This window comes from Protomyctophum parallelum (assembly GCF_964188405.1).
Source record: "Protomyctophum parallelum genome assembly, chromosome: 1".
In the NCBI taxonomy this organism is placed as follows: domain Eukaryota; kingdom Metazoa; phylum Chordata; class Actinopteri; order Myctophiformes; family Myctophidae; genus Protomyctophum; species Protomyctophum parallelum.
In genome coordinates, this window is record NC_139697.1 from 94,005,422 (window position 1) to 94,024,193 (window position 18,772).

Below are 18,772 nucleotides of genomic sequence, written 5' to 3' on the forward strand. Positions count from 1 at the left end.
CACATACAGAATGTGGTGGTACGTTTGTGTCACACGGTGTGCTTATAGATCTGCCATTCGGGTGTGGGGGGGGGGGGGATTTTTAGGTCTGTACGTTGGTTTCACAAACATTGAACTAGTCAAAAGTGTTGGCACAGAATGTACCATTAAAAAACTACTTTGGAATGCATGTTTATTTCATTTTTCTCCCTCCTTTTCCTGGAAAGCGACACGTTTGGACATGTGCGAGTTCTCCGCGCGACGACGGAGGAACGAGACACACGCGCGCGCGCATAGACGAGTGAGAGAGAAACAAAGACATGACAGAGAGAGAGAGAGAGAGCGCATCTTGGATTGAATAGAGGAAGTGAAAATTACTGCTCATCCCCAGCGGTAATGATACATCAGCGTTTGATTCGCCAATAATAACCCATTCTGAACGGGAACCCATTTTGGTGTTAGCATCATGTTGTGCTTTATCTATTGAAAAATAGCAGATCTACAAGCTCATAGCGCGCCACCGAGTGGCGCGCTACGAGCTTGTAGGTCTGCTATTTTTGAAAAATCGAAGAACGACTGACATTGTTTTGAATCTGATCTCAGGTCAGAATGGGTTAATCAGACCAGTGTGTGTCCAGCGGAAACCTCGTATGAATCTGATCTCAGGTCAGAATGGGATAAATATATTCAAATTACACTCGCAGGCAGCCGCCGGCTTCACACCAATTCACAGATAACACGCCAAATAGGATGGCATGTCTTTCCCCCCCCCCTATGCTGCGAGGAAAAGGCATGTCCACCAAACCCTCATTAGCTGTGGAAAATGAAAAACAAAGGGGAGAGGGGGAAATTGGCAGAACGCTGATATTTCATTTCAATTTATTATTATACAGCTGTTCACCTTTGTTATCATTATGTGTCAATTAGGCAGGCCAGGAATGTTGTTTTGTGCAACGATTCATATGTTGGTCCGTAAACTTGTTGTCTCCACCAGGCCGAAGGCATGGGGAGAGAGTATGTTTTGCACTCCGTCCGTCCGTCCGTCCGTCCGTCCGTCCGTCCATCCGTTACCTGCTAATCTCCGGCACCGTTAACCCGGTCGATGCCAAATTTTGCACAAACACTCCCTGGATGCCAAAGATGAACCTCTGCCCCAAGTTTTCCAGAACGGCCTGTTATAGCGCCACCAGGAGGCCGACTTTTAAAAAACGCATTTCTTTATATTGTTTCTCCTGATTTTGTCCGAAAATCCCGCAAATCGTTACACACTATATCTACAGCCATGTGTTCAAGATGGATCTGTCCGATATTTCAGATTCCATCCTAATTGGCTAACATTGGCTTTCAAAGTTTGCAGGATTGGCCCGTTTTGAACAATTGGCCGGAGCGGAGCTTGCAATTCACTTTCTTACTAGGCTGAGGAATATATCTCACCCTTTTCACATTGGCCTGTTATAGCGCCACCAACAGGTGGATTTTTGCAAAATACATTTTTGGAACAAAATGCCTCAAATCATCCAATTCACCCTTTGTCAAGTCCCGCCCGTGGTTGTGCCCCTCTTCGCACCCATTGGTTGCTGTTTCGTGGGTGGACAAAAATCCTCTCTCTCCATCCACTACCATTGAAATAACGTGTTTTTCAGTTGCTTCGTGTTGATATTCTGTGTGTTCAATTCTTATTTTAAACTTGGTGTCAGTAAAGAGGAACATCACAGGTGCAACATGGTGACTGGGAATATCATGTTTGTTTTTAGTCTTTTCCAAAAATGATGTTATTGCAAATTCAACATAAACAAGGCAGAACCAGGGCGGAACAAGTCAGAAATAGCCTGCTGGTTAGTCAGTCAGGAACCAATCAGAAGTCTGACAAATTGTGAATTGCCATCCAAGGCGTAGGAAGAAATGTCACCCTTTTCACAATATAGCGCCCCCAACTTTTTCTAGTTTCAGCTGGGTTTGTCTTTTGCCCTTTTTTTTTAGTCGCTGTTGATGGAGACATTGACAGGCTGTCCTACTGTCTGTCTCTCCTACGCCGTCTCCCTCTCAGCTGTCCTCCGGTCTGTCTGTCCTACACTGTCTCCCTCTCAGCTGTCCTACTGTCTGTCTCTCCTACACTGTCTCCCTCTCAGCTGTCCTACTGTCTGTCTGTCCTACACTGTCTCCCTCTCAGCTGTCCTACTGTCTGTCTGTCCTACACTGTCTCCCTCTCAGCTGTCCTACTGTCTGTCTGTCCTACACTGTCTCCCTCTCAGCTGTCCTACTGTCTGTCTTTCCTACACTGTCTCCCTCTCAGCTGTCCTACTGTCTGTCTTTCCTACACTGTCTCCCTCTCAGCTGTCCTACTGTCTCCCTCTCAGCTGACCTACTGTCTGTCTTTCCTACACTGTCTCCCTCTCAGCTGTCCTACTGTCTGTCTTTCCTACACTGTCTCCCTCTCAGCTGTCCTAATGTCTGTCTCTCTACACTGTCTCCCTCTCAGCCTTCTGTCGGTCTCTCTTACACTGTCTCCCTCTCATCAGCATAGACAGGCTTCATTGTTAGCGCTCCACATGGCGCGTAAGCCTGTTTGGTGTTTTTTTCTTGCGGTGGCTAAATCAAACAGTGCAGACAGTGTCATTAACCTCAGGCGTTGAGTTCTCAACGTCTTAGTCCCACATGAGAGGGATTATGTTGTGTGCTAATCAGTTATCTGTGGTGTACAGTAATTCACCCGATATGGCCTTATTTTGTTCAGTTAAACATATAGGACTATGTATCAATCTTCACACTGGTGGAAGAAGTACCGGTAGATGTTTCACGTAAGTAAGAGCATTTCTACAGTAACTACTCTCAGTCACAAGTAAAAGGCACGCTGTCTTTTTCAGTTGAGTGCAAATGTATCGGCATCAATAATACTACTCACAGTACAAATTGTACTTGTCGTGCAGAATTTCACAAGTTAGAATATCTGGAAAGTAGAGTGTCAACGATCCTACACATTGTGAGATAACACGTTTTCAAATACATTGAGTGAAGTGAAGTGCAATATTTGCGATTTGAGATGTAGTGGAGTAAAAGTAGCCGATATTGAAAAGTGGACATGCCCAAGTAAAGTGAACGTAAGCTTAAGAACCTAACAGTGGAATATCTCTCTGCAGAGGAAACTATAATATGTGTATACACTATAGAGTGCTATGTCTACATAATGTGCTATTTAAGTTACATGAGTTGAGCCTGTGCATACGCCTGTAGGAGGTCGAGGCCAGGGCAAGCACTACGGCAAGTGCACACATTCACACACCGATGCAGAAGGAAACCACGCAAGGCACCGACTTGCACATCAGGAGCAATTAGGGGTTCAGAGTCTTACTCGAGGACACTTCGACACTAACCCTGGGGGAGCCCGGGTTCGAACTGGGAACCTCACGGTTCCCGTCCGGTGGGCCACTCTATACCCCTGATCCACCGCCGCCCCCAAAGGGCCCCTATAGCCGCAGAGTGGCTGTAGATTGACGGTCCGGTCCTCCTGGTCATTAGTGTGGCTGTAGATTGACGGTCCGGTCCTCCTGGTCATTCGTGCGGCGGCTGATGTGGAGAGCAGCGAGGCCGAGTTCATTTTGGGGAAAGCGTGCGCAAAAAGGTGGCTTTAGTTTGAATGCAAAAAACCCTCGTGGATGACTTTGTGCTTCGTGTTATCAATATCGTGTTCCCTCTCGTTGGCCGGCCAAGGTCACTTAGAGAGAGAGAGAGAGAGAGAGAGAGAGAGAGGGGCAATAATGAAATAGCGTGTGTGTTTGCGTGCGTGTAAAACCAGACAATAAGGAGCTTTGCTATAGGGACATTGTTTTGTCACTATGAGGGAAAGGGTCATTGTATGTATTTCATGAATATGTACAGTACTACTGTATAGAGTTATTGACAAGCTTGTATTGTGCTGTGTGTGTGTGTGTGTGTGTGTGTGTGTGTGTGTGTGTGTGTGTGTGTGTGTGTGTGTGTGTGTGTGTGTGTGTGTGTGTGTGTGTGTGTGTGTGTGTGTGTGTGTGTGTGTGTGTGTTTGTGCACGCATGTGTGTGCGTGTGCGCGGAACAATATACTAAATGCACCACTCACTGTGTGGGAGTTCTAGTGAGGGCTTGCATTGTCGCCCGCGAGTCCCCATTGTCTCAGTTTCATTGTCCTTCGTCGAGTGCCACGGACACTATGTTGAATTGTCTCTGAAACGGAAAGTCAGTCCAATCCAAAGCTCTTCCCACGATGTCCAATTAACCACTTAAGCTTTCACATAAAATAGCAGATAATCTTAAATACAGCGACAGCGCATTGCGTTGCAACGCGTTGTGAGCTTGACGATCTGCTATCCTCCCAAGTTTGGAGTCAACTCGGGTCCGATTAACTAAAGAGAGTTTAAGTTACAAAAAACAAAACGAAAAATCGTAGTCATTATTTCCACAATATCCAACTAAGGCGTTTAGCCACATTATGCATACTGTAAGTGTATCGTTCAGCGGAAGCTCTCGCTCCCGGATACAGTTTGATGAACAATGAACAATTTGGCTCTGAAAATACAATGAGGAATAATAATATAGGAAAATATGAGAATGCTGAGAAAATAATGTGAGGCTTTAAAACAGTGTTTTTGTCTGTGAAGGAGGATTAAATATATACTATAGCGAATTCTTCTCTGAACAGTTTTAATGGCTTTCTGTGACAGAGAGGTTTGACGATAAAGAGGCCAGTTCTCTCAAACAGACACTGACAATGTTAGATCTTTATTCATCTTATTTATTCATCTCTTTATTTTATTTTTTGTTTATTTATTTTATTATTATCGGCTGTTTTCGGCAAAGATATACATACATATATACATATACATACATATTAAAAAAAGACCGCTGTTTCACTGAGAATAGAGGCTTCAAGTCATTAAGTGAGGTTTCAAGTGGTTAACTGTTGCCAGTGTTGGAAAAGTTACTCAAAAACGGTAATACTAGTGCACATTACTAGAACTGTAAAAAACTGTATAGTGCTGTCGCCTCACAGCTAGAAGGTCCTGGGTTCGATTCCTGCTGGGGACGCTGTGGGCGTGTTCTCTCCTCTGTGTAATCAGTGCCCATACGCGAGGTGGGGGTTGGCGAAAGGGCCTTTCTGTGTGTGGTTTGCATGTTCTCCCGTGTCCCCTAGGGTAGGTACCCTCACAAAAGACATGCATGAGTAATTCTGGTCTCTAAACTACCTCCCCCTGGCCAGACGGGGAAAGGAACCGGTCGGAAAAGAAGCATGGCTTGGACTCCTCATGCATAGAAGGAAACATGAGGTCAGTCCGCTGCCCACCCAGGTTGGCAAAGGAAGTGTAGCGCTCAGGAATACATTAGATAATTGACATTGGGTGAAAAAATGGGTTGCAAAATCATGCGATAAAAATTATATAAAGAATATATATATATATATATAATATATATATATATATATTTATTTGTTTTACTTGCCAAAAGTAACTTTTTACTTCTCGCACTACCCACTTTGTTCGGAACGGTTTGAGGCCCGCCCTTCCTTCCAGCATCCGATAATTCACACGTACAGACAAGTGCGCATCGTTCCCATATCCGCTCTAGAGTCTAGAAGATCTGCAGCCTGCAAAGCAACTCCACTCCAACAACCCCTAAGTCTACCATTATAAATAAAACACTGCACGGCTCGTGAAAATAGTAACTAGTTACTTTGACTGACTGTTGCACCGTCTGCTATAGTGTTGTGTGACAGTGACTGATGTTGACTGGTGTTGTGGTGTCTTGTTACGGGGAAGCAGCTTTTTGCTTCTACGGGCCGTCGGCATGGAACAAGCTCCCACTGTACCTTCGTCAGGCAGCCTCTGTAGACATTTTTAAAGCTCAGCTCAAGACCCACCTCTACAACATTGCTTTTAAATGATCTTTTATTTTTTGTTATTCACGTCCTCACTGTATTGTATTACTGCTTGTTTTCTTTTTGGTTTTTTTGGGGGGTTTTTTATGTCGTTGCCTTAGTTTATCTGTTCTTATCTTTGAACCACTGCCTTCTCCTGATTTGACACTGCGTTATTGTCCTATTGTTTTAACTGCATGCCTGTTTTAATGCTGTTTTGTTTTGCTTTGGTTTTTATTACCTTTTTTGCTCTGTAAAGCACTTTGAGCTACATTTATGTATGAAAGGTGCTATATAAATAAAGTTTATTATTATTATTATTGTTGTTGTCTGTCCAGGCTGGAGTCTCCGACTCGCTTCCTGAGGATGGAAGCTCCCAAGGGCATCAAGATCCTGGCCGAGGCCGGAGACATCCAGGCCACCTGCCGCAACGAGCTGCGCCTGGAGTCCAGGGACGGAGAGGTAGGCTACTGTGCACACACACGCACGCACGGACGGACGCACGCACACACTTTAAAGGGGAATTTCTTCCTAACCATTTTTTTTTTTACAAATTCATGTTGATAATAATTGACAAAAACAAATATTCCTACCATCCTTCCTTCATTCCTTCCTTCCTACCTACCTACCTTCCTTCCTTCCTTCCTATCAACATTCCTTCCTTCCTCCCTTCCTTCCTTCCTTCCTTCCTTCCTTCCTTCCTTCCTTCCTTCCTTCCTTCCTTCCTCCCTTCCTTCCTTCCTTCCTTCCTTCCTCTCTTCATGGTTCATTCTCACCTCTTCCTTCAACTCTTCCAATCTCCTATTTCCTACAATACTTCCCCCTCTAAACTGTTTCACTCCATTTATTCTTCTTGTCTGTCTGTCTGTCTGTCTGTCTGTCTGTCTGTCTGTCTGTCTGTCTGTCTGTCTGTCTGTCTGTCTGTGCGCGTGCGTGCACGTTCTTTATCAGACTCAGTTATACTGTGAGGTTTTGGTCTGATGAAAGGGTCTGGGGCTGCTTGGTTTCAGCCGTGGTGTCGTGTCAAATGTGTTCAGATCAGGATGACGGGCGGAGGATTAGACAGAAACTATTTACAAAGTCCCACCTAACTCCGAGAGAGAGAGGGGGGGGGGGTGATAAATAAAAGAGACAGATAAAGAAACGGTGAGATAAGCTTGTATGTGGATGGTGACCTTGATTTATATCTTATGCCAATTCTAAAATAACAATGGCTTCTACAACACCAACAGTTCTGACTGACATGCTACTGACAATGATACTGACATGATGCTGACATGATACTGACCATGATAGTGATACTGACCATGATACTGAACATGATACTGACCCTGATACTGACATGATACTGACCATTATAGTGATTCTGACCATGATACTGACCAGATACTGACCATGATACTGACCAGATACTGACCATGATACTGACCAGATACTGACCATGATACTGACATGATACTGACATGATACTGACCATTATAGTGATTCTGACCATGATACTGACCAGATACTGACCATGATACTGACCAGATACTGACCATGATACTGACATGATACTGACATGATGCTGACATGATACTGACCAGATACTGACCATGATACTGACCATGATAGTGATACTGACCATGATACTGACATGATACTGACATGATGCTGACCTTGACATGAAGAAAGTGTACAAACCACTGATATACTGTACACCACTGTGTCAGATTGTGTGTGTGTGTGTGTGTGTGTGTGTGTGTGTGTGTGTGTGTGTGTGTGTGTGTGTGTGTGTGTGTGTGTGTGTGTGTGTGTGTGTGTGTGTGTGTGTGTGTGTGTGTGTGTGTGTGTGTGTGTGTGTGCGCGCGCGCGCGGAAGGTGACCTTGAATTGATTGGTATCTCAAACAGGTAGTCAACAGTTATTCTGTGCATGTGTTGTGACAGATCTCAGCAGGCTGTACTCTGCTGTCTCTCCTACACACTGTCTGTCTCTCAGCTGTCCTACTGTCTCTCTCCTACACTGTCTCCCTCTCAGCTGTCCTACTGTCTGTCTCTCCTACACTGTCTCCCTCTCAGCTGTCCTACTGTCTGTCTCTCCTACACTGTCTCCCTCTCAGCTGTCCTACTGTCTGTCTCTCCTACACTGTCTCCCTCTCAGCTTTCCTACTGTCTGTCTCTCCTACACTGTCTCCCTCTCAGCTGTCCTACTGTCTGTCTCTCCTACACTGTCTCCCTCTCAAGCTGTCCTACTGTCTCTCTCCTACACTGTCTCGCTCTCAGCTGTCCTACTGTCTCTCTCCTACACTGTCTCCCTCTCAGCTGTCCTGTATGTCTCTCCTACACTGTCCCCCTCTCAGATTTCCTACTGTCTGTCTCTTCTACACTGTCCCCCTCTCAGCTGTCCTACTGTCTGTCTCTCCTACACTGTCTCCCTCTCAGCTGTCCTACTGTCTGTCTCTCCTACACTGTCTCCCTCTCAGCTGTCCTACTGTCTGTCTCTCCTACACTGTCTCCCTCTCAGCTGTCCTACTGTCTGTCTCTCCTACACTGTCTCCCTCTCAGCTGTTCTAACGTATGTCTCTCCTACACTGTCTCCCTCTCAGCTGTCCTACTGTCTGTCTCTCCTACACTGTCTCCCTCTAAGCTGTCCTACTGTCTGTCTCTCTCCTACACTGTCTCCCTCTCAGCTGTCCTACTGTCTGTCTCTCCTACACTGTCTCCCTCTAAGCTGTCCTGTATGTCTCTCCTACACTGTCTCCCTCTCAGCTGTCCTACTGTCTGTCTCTCCTACACTGTCTCCCTCTAAGCTGTCCTGTATGTCTCTCCTACACTGTCTCCCTCTCAGCTGTCCTACTGTCTGTCTCTCCTACACTGTCTCCCTCTCAGCTGTCCTACTGTCTGTCTCTCCTACACTGTCTCCCTCTCAGCTGTCCTACCGTATGTATCTCCTACACTGTCTCGCTCTCAGCTTCCCTACTGTCTGGCTCTCCTACACTGTCTCTCAGCTGTCCTACTGTCTGTCTCTCCTACACTGTCTGTCTCTCAGCTGTCCTACTGTCTGTCTCTCCTACACTGTCTCCCTCTCAGCTTTCCTACTGTCTGGCTCTCCTACACTGTATCCCTCAGCTGTCCTACTGTCTGTCTCTCCTACACTGTCTCCCTCTCAGCTGTCCTACTGTCTGTCTCTCCTACACTGTCTCCCTCTCAGCTGTCCTACTGTCTGTCTCTCCTACCCTGTCTGTCTCTCCTACACTGTCTCCCTCTCAGCTTTCCTACTGTCTGGCTCTCCTACACTGTATCCCTCTCAGCTGTCCTACCGTATGTCTCTCCTACACTGTCTCCCTCTCAGCTTCCCTACTGTCTGTCTCTCCTACACTGTCTGTCTCTCAGCTGTCCTGTCTGTCTCTCCTACACTGTCTCCCTCGCAGCTGTCCTACCGTATGTCTCTGCTACACTTTCCTCCTAGCCTAAGCCTATTAAGACTCTCGCAAATGTATTTATCGATTCTGAAATTTCTGACATTTTCAATCTACTAGAGTCTAAGCTATTATTGTCTCCACCAGGCCGAAGGCATGGGGAGAGAGTATGTTTTGCACTCTGTGAGTGTGTGTGTTGTGTCTGTCCGTCCGTCTGTGTACAGCTAATCTCCGGCACTGTTAACCCTGTTGATGCCAACTTTTGCCCTGTGTTTAAAACCCGTAGGTCAGTAGTTTTCAATAAAAAAGGTGTTTTGATCTCTCTCTCTCTCTCTCTCTCTCTCTCTCTCTCTCTCTCTCTCTCTCTCTCTCTCTCTCTCTCCTTTCCTCCCTATGTCTCTCATCCAGATCTCCCTTGAGGCAAAGAGGATCAGGCTGCCTCACCTCCTGCAGGACGTCTCCTCCTCCTCCTCCTCTTCCTCCTCCTCCTCCTCCTCGACATCGGGTCGCCAGAAGGTGTACGAGGTGTGCGTCTGCGAGAACGGACGCCTCTTCCTGTCGCAGGCCGGCACCGGGACCACGTGTCACATGAGCAACAACGTCTGCGTCTGATTGGACGAAATGAAGAAGAAGAAAAATACAACAAAAAAAAAAAGAAAAGAAAATCCCATAATAGAATTCAGTGGTTTTCAAACTTTTTTTGTTTGTTTTGTTTGTTTCAATTTCAAAGACCCCTCTTCCCCCCTCCCATAATTCTGAAAGCGTCAAAATGCAAACCAAATGGACCCGTACGGGTCTATTGCGTTGAGTTACGGACCTGTAAGGGTCCTTTTGGTTGCATCTGTACACCCTCGGGAGTTACGGACCTGTACTTACGTTTTGGAAACCCCCGCCAGGAACTCTGAGGGTCCCCGGACCCCACTTTGAGAACCACTGATAGACATACAATTGAACTGTACAGACGGACAGACGGTACATGTCCATGGTTTATATACACGCGGGCAGGCAGGCAGACGGACACGCGGACTCGCCATTTATATATATATATATATAAATGCTTTATATGGACCGACCGACAGACAGACAGGCGGACACTGTCTGAACACATGGTGTGTGCACATGAACAGACACGCATTATGGCCATGTACATGCCAAACACGCACACGCACACACACACACACACACCGAACACGGCGGTACTCACATTGTACAGACACTCACTATCTCTGTGTAGAATTGATATTACGGTATGAACACACGAAAGAATCCTCATGGTTAATTTGATCCATTTATTCCTTATTTCCCTTATTGGTCATGAATGAGTTAACATTATGTTGACACAATCGCATACAAACTCACACGGGCAGTAAATTGTCTCCCAATTGTTCCTTATTTCCGTCAGTCGAGTCACAAACACAGCCACACACACACACACACACACACACACACACGGTGGAATGCCCCATGTTAATGTATCTATTTGTTCCTTATTCCCCCTGAGTCAATTCACATTCAAACATGCATACATGTAGTAAAACCCTCCGTTTATTTCCCTGACTCCAACACACACTACGCAGTCAGTGGTAAGGCGTACATTTTATCCTGTCACCCGCCCGTCCCCGTCCCCCCCTCTTATTCCCCTGAATCTTAACTTGGAGCGTTTACAAAATGCAGCCAAATCCATGCGGTTACATTTTTAAATGCTGGGCTCACTCAGATCACCTATATATAGAAAATGAAGAAAAAGGGCCATACACTCATAGCCACGATGCAGAAAAATGAATGAATTAATAAACTATTTTTTGGCTGAACGTTCCCCACATCATCCTCCAGCTCTTATCAAAGATAAGCCTCCTCCTCTGGTATCAGGGCAGATGAGCACACTGGACGGAACTGCAGGCGTTTCATAATGAACAGACTAGTGAAGAGGTCAGTTTCCCTAGTAACTAAATGCTTTCATAATGAACAGACTAGTGAAGAGGTCACTTTCCCTAGTAACTAAATGCTTTCATAATGAACAGGTAGTGAAGAGGTCACTTTCCCTAGTAACTAAATGCTTTCATAATGAACAGACTAGTGAAGAGGTCACTTTCCCTAGTAACTAAATGCTTTCATAATGAACAGACTAGTGAAGAGGTCACTTTCCCTAGTAACTAAATGTTTTCATAATGCCCAGTCATTCAGCTACTGTTTCTTTTAGAGCAGTAACTGGTGACTATTAGAGCTACTCAACGTATTGCAAAAGTTTCTTGGCCAACACTGGTCTCCAGACAGACAGACAGACAGACAGACTGACTGACTGACTGTGGAATCGAATGATAATGAGACAAATCTAAACACAAACACACACTACAGGCACACTACACAATACACAGTACACAAACACACATTCTAGCAGCTCTATAGCTGCCCCCAAATGTGGAGCCATTGTGGAAGTCCCCAATCACGTGTGTTATTGTTCTATAGCATAGTGCTTCCTTGACCTGACCTTCGCCCGTACATTTCTGTCAACTAAATCACTGTATTGTCACCCGGTCCTGGCGGCCCTCCGCTATGAATTAATTCACATTCAAACCGCTCCCAATAGGGAGGCACAAAATGGAAAGTGGGACTTGGCACAATGGCTGCATTTTGTCCACATAAACATTATGCAAAACCGCAGTAATGACATATTTACACACACACACACACACAGACACACACAAAAAGGTTCATTGTGGACCCCCCCCAAAGAATAATATAATTGTATGGCAACTGTATGGCCCCTTCTATATAAAGTGGCCACTAAAATATATGAACTCTATGGCCTAACAAGGCTATATGTTATCATTATACGGCCTATAAAGTGGTCCTACGGCTACACACAGAAACCAACCGGAACTGCTTTTTGTTTTGTTTTGTTCCAGAAAGAACCCTTCACCACTTGAACCCAATGCGTGTCTCCCAGGGCCCTGCACTTGATCCTTTTGTCACTCTGCACCGAATGTCTTCTCGTCATAGCGGGGCAGAAAATAGCAGGTCTATGTAGCGTCGCCATGCATTGTTGTGAGCTTGTTAGAGCTGCTATTTTCGGCAGATGTTCGCCTAATAACCCATTCCGTGCTATCCTCGAGATATCTCGTGGAAAGCTATTAATTCCATCTGATTTAAAAATGATTTAAAAATAGTATTTTACCTTTTCTTTGCCTCCGTTAGCTTCCGCCGCTAGCATCCATAGGCCTCTCATTGTGGAAACAGCCTACATGATAATCCGCGGCACACGTGCACGCGCATGGGGTTATTAGTGGTATTTATGCTTAGAATGGCATAACATGCCATGTTTATAGCATACTAAAACATTAATCCGAGCCACGCTAATCATGCTGCTGCTCTGGAGGCGATGGTCCGTCCGTTCCCTAGGCCTACACTACAGATCTACATCATTTCCGGCTTGGGCGGAAGAGACCCTTGTTCTGTGCTTATTTTGCATATTTCTCTGGCACTATCGCCACGATCTCGCCTAGAGGGCTGGGCAGTGATGTGTTAAGAACCAACATGTGTCTGTGTGTACTGTGTATGGCATCTGAAGTGGTTCTGTTATGGTTTCTGAGGTGATTCCGTATGGCATAACAAGGTACTATATGCGTCTAAAGAGGATCTGTCCTCGCCTACCGAGGTTCTGTATAGCCTCTAAAGGAATAGGTAAATAGGTTTCGTATGCCCTTTAAGCCCAAACCACAGCAAAGGGTCGGGTTGGGACAAAACTTTTGTTTAAGGTCAACCACACAAATGCAAGTTGCATTTGTGTGATTTACCTTACAATAATTATTGTGGTTTGGGCTTAAAAAGTTCTTACATGACCTAACAAGATTATATTTGGCTTCAAGGTGTTCTGTATGGCCTAAAGAGTTTCTATTATGTTGTATGTATATTATGTTTTTATTCATTAAGCCATAGAACTGATTACGTTTTTATTATTTCCTTTGGTATGTTTCAGCTTGTCGTGTCTGAACTGCCCTGAAGGACGACTTTCCTCGGCAAGGGCTATTTTGAAGTGATTTTGTTTCGTTTTATTTATATGAATTGATTGCTAAGTCTAAATCAACAGTGTGCAAACTCGCTGGTGGGTTTCTGAAGGATGTGTCCCGTGTGTTCATGTGCTTGTATTTTTGTTTGATATTTTGTTTTTGTTTTTTCTATGTCCCTTAATTGTCTTTCCGACCGGCTAACGGCAAAATTATGCATGACAGGGTCGCGTGTCGGAAACCGGTGGCCTACAAGCTCGTAGCTGATAGGCCACCCTGTGTTTGGCTACAAGCTTGTAGCTGATAGGCCGCCTCTGTTTGGCTACAAGCTCGTAGCTGATAGGCCGCCTCTGTTTGGCTACAAGCTTGTAGCTGATAGGCCGCCTCTGTTTTGCTACAAGCTCGTAGCTGATAGGCCACCTGTGTTTTTCTACAAGCTCGTAGCTGATAGGCCGCCTGTGTTTTGCTACAAGCTCGTAGCTGATAGGCCACCTGTGTTTTGCTACAAGCTCGTAGCTGATAGGCCACCTGTGTTTGGCTTGCACAATGCGATACCATTTCGCTATTCAGCCTTTTTTCTTTTCCTTTTAGCTACAAAAGGCTAAAAAACGAAACCATTTAATAACCGTTGTAGAAATGTCACACGCTAACTATCACAATACCTGGGATGGTCAAACTACTGTTTCTTGTACCGTACATTAAATAAAAAAGGGGAAAAAACAACAAGAAAAAGCCACTCTGCTACAAGAGGGATACTGTGCCTTAATGTCAATGCACTTGTGGCAGGTAGAAGCACACCACACAGACTCGGTTTCATTTGTCTTTAAAAACGTGAGCTAAAGTGTGTCCGGTACTCCGACTCACCTCTGCTCTATCTACGATCTATCCCACCCCAGCCCCCCCACCCCCCCTCATCCTCTGTGTGAAGGAATGCAAAGATCTACTGCCTCACTCAAGCCCTGGCTCCCTCTACTGGCAGGCCTTGGCTCGACATGTAGCTCATACACTCTACAAAAAAAGAACGACACAAGACAACCACGTGTTTATTGTTCTATTTCAACAGATTCCTTGTGCGTCTAGTATGGGACAACAGGTTACAGCTTGGCGTATTCTTTTTTTTTTCTGTTGTGACGCGTTATTGCCAGCTCATGTGTATACACTGTTGTTTATTTTATTTTATTCTTTAAAGGCATTTTGCTAACTCCAGAGCAACCCTACCAGCTACTAAAGCAGCAAGCTTTGGTTTATTGCTCAAGGACACTTGGAGAGGGCACAGCGTTCAACCCGGCAACCTTTATTTCCCCCCCATAACGCCCGACATGTAAGTGTTTTGCTATGCTAGACATGCGAGCTTCTCGGTGTCTGATGAACAATGACACGTTTTGGTAAGAGTGTAGCTCGTATTCACCACTTTCTTGTTCATTGTGTATGTACAGAATATTTTAAACAAATCATGTCATTTCAAAAAGACACTTATCTCACACCCCATCCAATTTCTCTTTTGAATAAATGTAAAAAAAGAAAAGAAAAGCTATTCTTTATCATGTTGTCCAACTTGGAAAGAGTTGTGTGTGTGTGTGTGTGTGTGTGTGTGTGTGTGTGTGTGTGTGTGTGTGTGTGTGTGTGTGTGTGTGTGTGTGTGTGTGTGTGTGTGTGTGTGTGTGTGTGTGTGTGTGTGTGTGTGTCAAAGTGGCACAGAGTGATAATTGAAAAAAGCTCATTCAGCACTACGTGTTTTATTCTTATTTTTTTACCAAAGAGCAAAACATTACAAAAAATAGATTATTATTATTCATTCGGTTAGCATGTAAGATAATTGTATAAAATGCTGGCCTGTTTAGAGAAAATATTTGTCTTGATTCTATACCCCTCCTGTTTTATCTACCTCCCTCTTTAAGACCCAGCCAATCAAACATCTGCAAGTCTGTGGGCAGTGATGGAAGACATACTGTAGATACTGTATCAAAAAGATAGAGATGCCTCATTGGCCGCTGCAGTTCATTGGAGTGTCTCCAGTGAAGGCAGGAAGTCAAGCGGAAAGTGCTCGAAGGCATTTGCTGAAGCCTTCAGCAGGCACGCTGCGTCGCTGCCCATGTGACGTCACTCGTGCGACTCCTCCATGTCTCTCGCTGCCACTCGAGTGACCACTGGCCAATGACAGCACGACTTTTCCAGGACTTCTGCTTGACAAGTTTCCGCTCGTGCTTCTGCTATATGCTTCGCAAGAAATTTCTGGGAAATCGTGCCTTACATTTTTTACACACGCCCCAGACCCGGAAGAGGCGTCTATATTTTTGAGTGGCGCTATATAGCCTCTCATATATACAGGTTTAATGGTTGTGTTTAGTTCAATGTTTGTTTTAAAAACGCCATTGACCATGAAGAGAAAATGTATGTCACCTAACCATATAGCAACATGAGTTAGACTTTAATATATTAGCGCCCCTCACTTCACATGGGTGTGATCTTTATGTCTATGATGGAATAAGTACTTTTTAGTTAAGTATCAATACCACACAATAGAATTGTCAAGTGCCTGCATTAAAAAAGTGTAGGCATACTTGGAACAAAACATAGTTTGCATCAACATATTCATACTTATTGTCTCCACCAGGCCGAAGGCCTAGGGGGAGAGTATGTTTTGCACTCCGTCCGTCCGTCCGTGTGTGTGTCCGTGTGTGTGTGTGTCCGTCCGTCCGTGTGTCCGTGAGCAGCTAATCTCGGCCACCGTTAACCCGGTCGATGCCAAATTTTGCACACACACTCCCTGGATGCCAACGATGAACCTCTGCCCCAAACTTTCCAGAACGGCCTGTTATAGCGCCACCAAGAGGCCGCTTTGTGCAAAACAAGTTTTTGCACAGTACACCTACAGATTTTGTCCAAACATCACGCAAATTCGTACACAGTCTCTCTAGAGCCATTCAACGAAACCGGTCTTTCAGATTTCCAGAACGGCCTGTTATAGCGCCACCAGGAGGCCGCTCCAGGAGGCCGCTTTGTGCAAAACAAGTTTTTGCACAGTACACCTACAGATTTTGTCCAAACATCACGCAAATTGGTACACAGTCTCTCTAGAGCCATTCAACGAAACCAGTCTTTCAGATTTCCAGAACGGCCTGTTATAGCGCCACCAGGAGGCCGCTTTGTGCAAAACAAGTTTTTGCACAGTACACCTACAGATTTTGTCCAAACATCACGCAAATTGGTACACAGTCTCTCTAGAGCCATTCAACGAAACCAGTCTTTCAGATTTCTCAGACTCCATCCTGATTGGTTAAGATTGGCTTCCAAAGTTCACAGGAGTGCTCAGTTTCAAACAAAATGCTGCAAATCATGAACACATCGCGTGATTTCCGTGAAATTGTGCACCCACATTCCCACTAGGCAGAGGACGAAATGCCACATGAACAATTTCAACTCAGCCTCAAGGTGGCGCTATAACTGGCCGAAAAGTGTTTTTACCTCTAACTGCACGGATCTGTGGATAACTTTGTATGCCAACTCCCTAGAGGCCAAGGAAAAACCTTTGCCTGGAATTCTTCACATCTGCTCATCCTGGTGGAGACCTGTGCCCAGTAGGGCACTTTTTCTAGTTTCAAGTTATTTCTTTAATGTGTAAAATAAATTAGCAGACATACAGTACATGCATCAAAACATGTGAATTGTACTCTTTTTCTTTTTTAAGGGATGCTAGCTCCTCCTATGCCCAGCTCTGTCTGTCTGTGTGTACCCCATAGCGATGATTTGATTGGCCAGCGCTCCATATCGATGATTTGATTGGCTAAGCAATGTACGTATTGAGGATAAAAAAGTGAGGACAGAAAATTAAGGCCACAAGTGATTATTGGAATTAAGGCCACAAGTGATTATTGGCCTCGAGGATTGGATTTGATGACGAGAGAATAAATGACTTGAGGATAAATAGTGACAAGTGAGGACGCCAATTGTGATTGGCCGGAATGTGATGATGTATGATGACAAGAGCGCCCCTCACTTCACACGGGTGTGATTTTTTTTTTAAACTGCAGGCAAAATTGAGACGTCATGAAGGAATCTGTGACAACTAAATATTCTCAAAGCCAATATGTGAGATTCCTGAGCTCCTCTAGCCCATTCTGACCTGAGATCAGATTCTAAAAATGTCTTCTACATCCTGACAGTTTTCCATTCTGACCCGAGATCAGATTCTAAAAATGTCTTCTACATCCTGACAGTTTTCCATTCTGACCTGAGATCAGATTCTAAAAATGTCTTCTACATCCGGACAGTTTTCCATTCTGACCTGAGATCAGATTCTAAAGTCTTCTACATCCTGACAGTTTTCCATTCTGACCTGAGATCAGATTCTAAAAAATGTCTTCTATGTCAGTCGCTCTTCGATTTTTCAAAAATAGCAGACGTACAAGCTCGTAGCGCGCCACTCGGTGGCGCGCTATGAGCTTGTAGATCTGCTATTTTTCAATAGCTAAAGCACGACATGATGCTAACACCAAAATGGGTTCCAGAATGGGCTAGTCTAGGACACGTGAAAGAGTTCCAGTCCTTTGATGATCAGAAGATAACAGGCTAGAGTAGAAAAGCAGAAAGTATAAACGGAGAAGGAAAAGTTCCCCTCTGGCCACGTGCATGCATGTCCCCATGAGGTCCTCTGTGAAGTAGGGATCCCAGGGATGGTGTGTCTCATGTGTGTCTCATCTCAGACCAATGTTTCCCAATTGGGACAGGAGAACGTCACAGAACTGGGTTTTCAAATGCATAACCGACGGCAGCACATTTTTGATTGAATAGCCACCCCATAAGCCAATCAAAGGGTGTGCATTAGTGAGAAAAAGTACTGATATCTTAAGAGTGCTAAAGTTCTGAAGCTTAATTCATGCGACACCCGACGCATAACAAAGTATAAATTGAGCGCATGGGGTTTCACCTCGTTCAAATGCTATAAATGCGTTGAAAGGGAAGAAATCACAATCGGAGCATTGAATGCTGACCTATACCAAGATCTCAGTATAGGCTGCATTCTGTGCGTTGAGCATGGCTACTGTTACAGCGACGACGCACGGTGTCGACTGACTTACGTGGCCGGTTAAGACTATGAGGTTAGGGGACTTACGTGGCCGGTTAAGACTGATATGAGGTTAGGGGACTTACGTATCCGGTTAAGACTGATATGAGGTTAGGGGACTTACGTGTCCGGTTAAGACTGATATGAGGTTAGGGGACTTACGTGTCCGGTTAAGACTGATATGAGGTTAGGGGACTTACGTGGCCGGTTAAGACTGCTATGAGGTTAGGGGACTTACGTGGCCGGTTTAGACTGATATGAGGTTAGGGGACTTACGTGGCCGGTTAAGACTGATATGAGTTTAGGGGACTTACGTGTCCGGTTAAGACTGATATGAGGTTAGGGGACTTATGTGGCCGGTTAAGACTGATATGAGGTTAGGGGACTTACGTGTCCGGTTAAGACTGATATGAGGTTAGGGGACTTACGTGTCCGGTTAAGACTG

At 45.0% G+C, this 18,772-nt stretch overlaps 1 protein-coding gene across 4 annotated transcripts in view; it reads left to right on the plus strand.

Annotated features, from left to right (window-relative positions):
• sgcd (sarcoglycan, delta (dystrophin-associated glycoprotein)) overlaps positions 1-14,270 on the plus strand; it is a 137,697-nt gene extending 123,427 nt beyond the window's left edge. For 2 of the 4 annotated variants that reach the window (XM_083771164.1, XM_083771165.1), the window contains exons 7-8: positions 6,198-6,321; positions 9,667-14,270. In XM_083771164.1, coding sequence (XP_083627290.1) covers positions 6,198-6,321; positions 9,667-9,870 — 328 coding nt within the window. In that variant the 3' untranslated portion in view covers positions 9,871-14,270. The remainder of the gene's footprint in view (positions 1-6,197; positions 6,322-9,666) is intronic. The other 2 variants (XR_014569634.1, XR_014569635.1) reach the window with 2 other exon arrangements.
• The last annotated feature ends 4,502 nt before the right edge of the window (positions 14,271-18,772 follow it).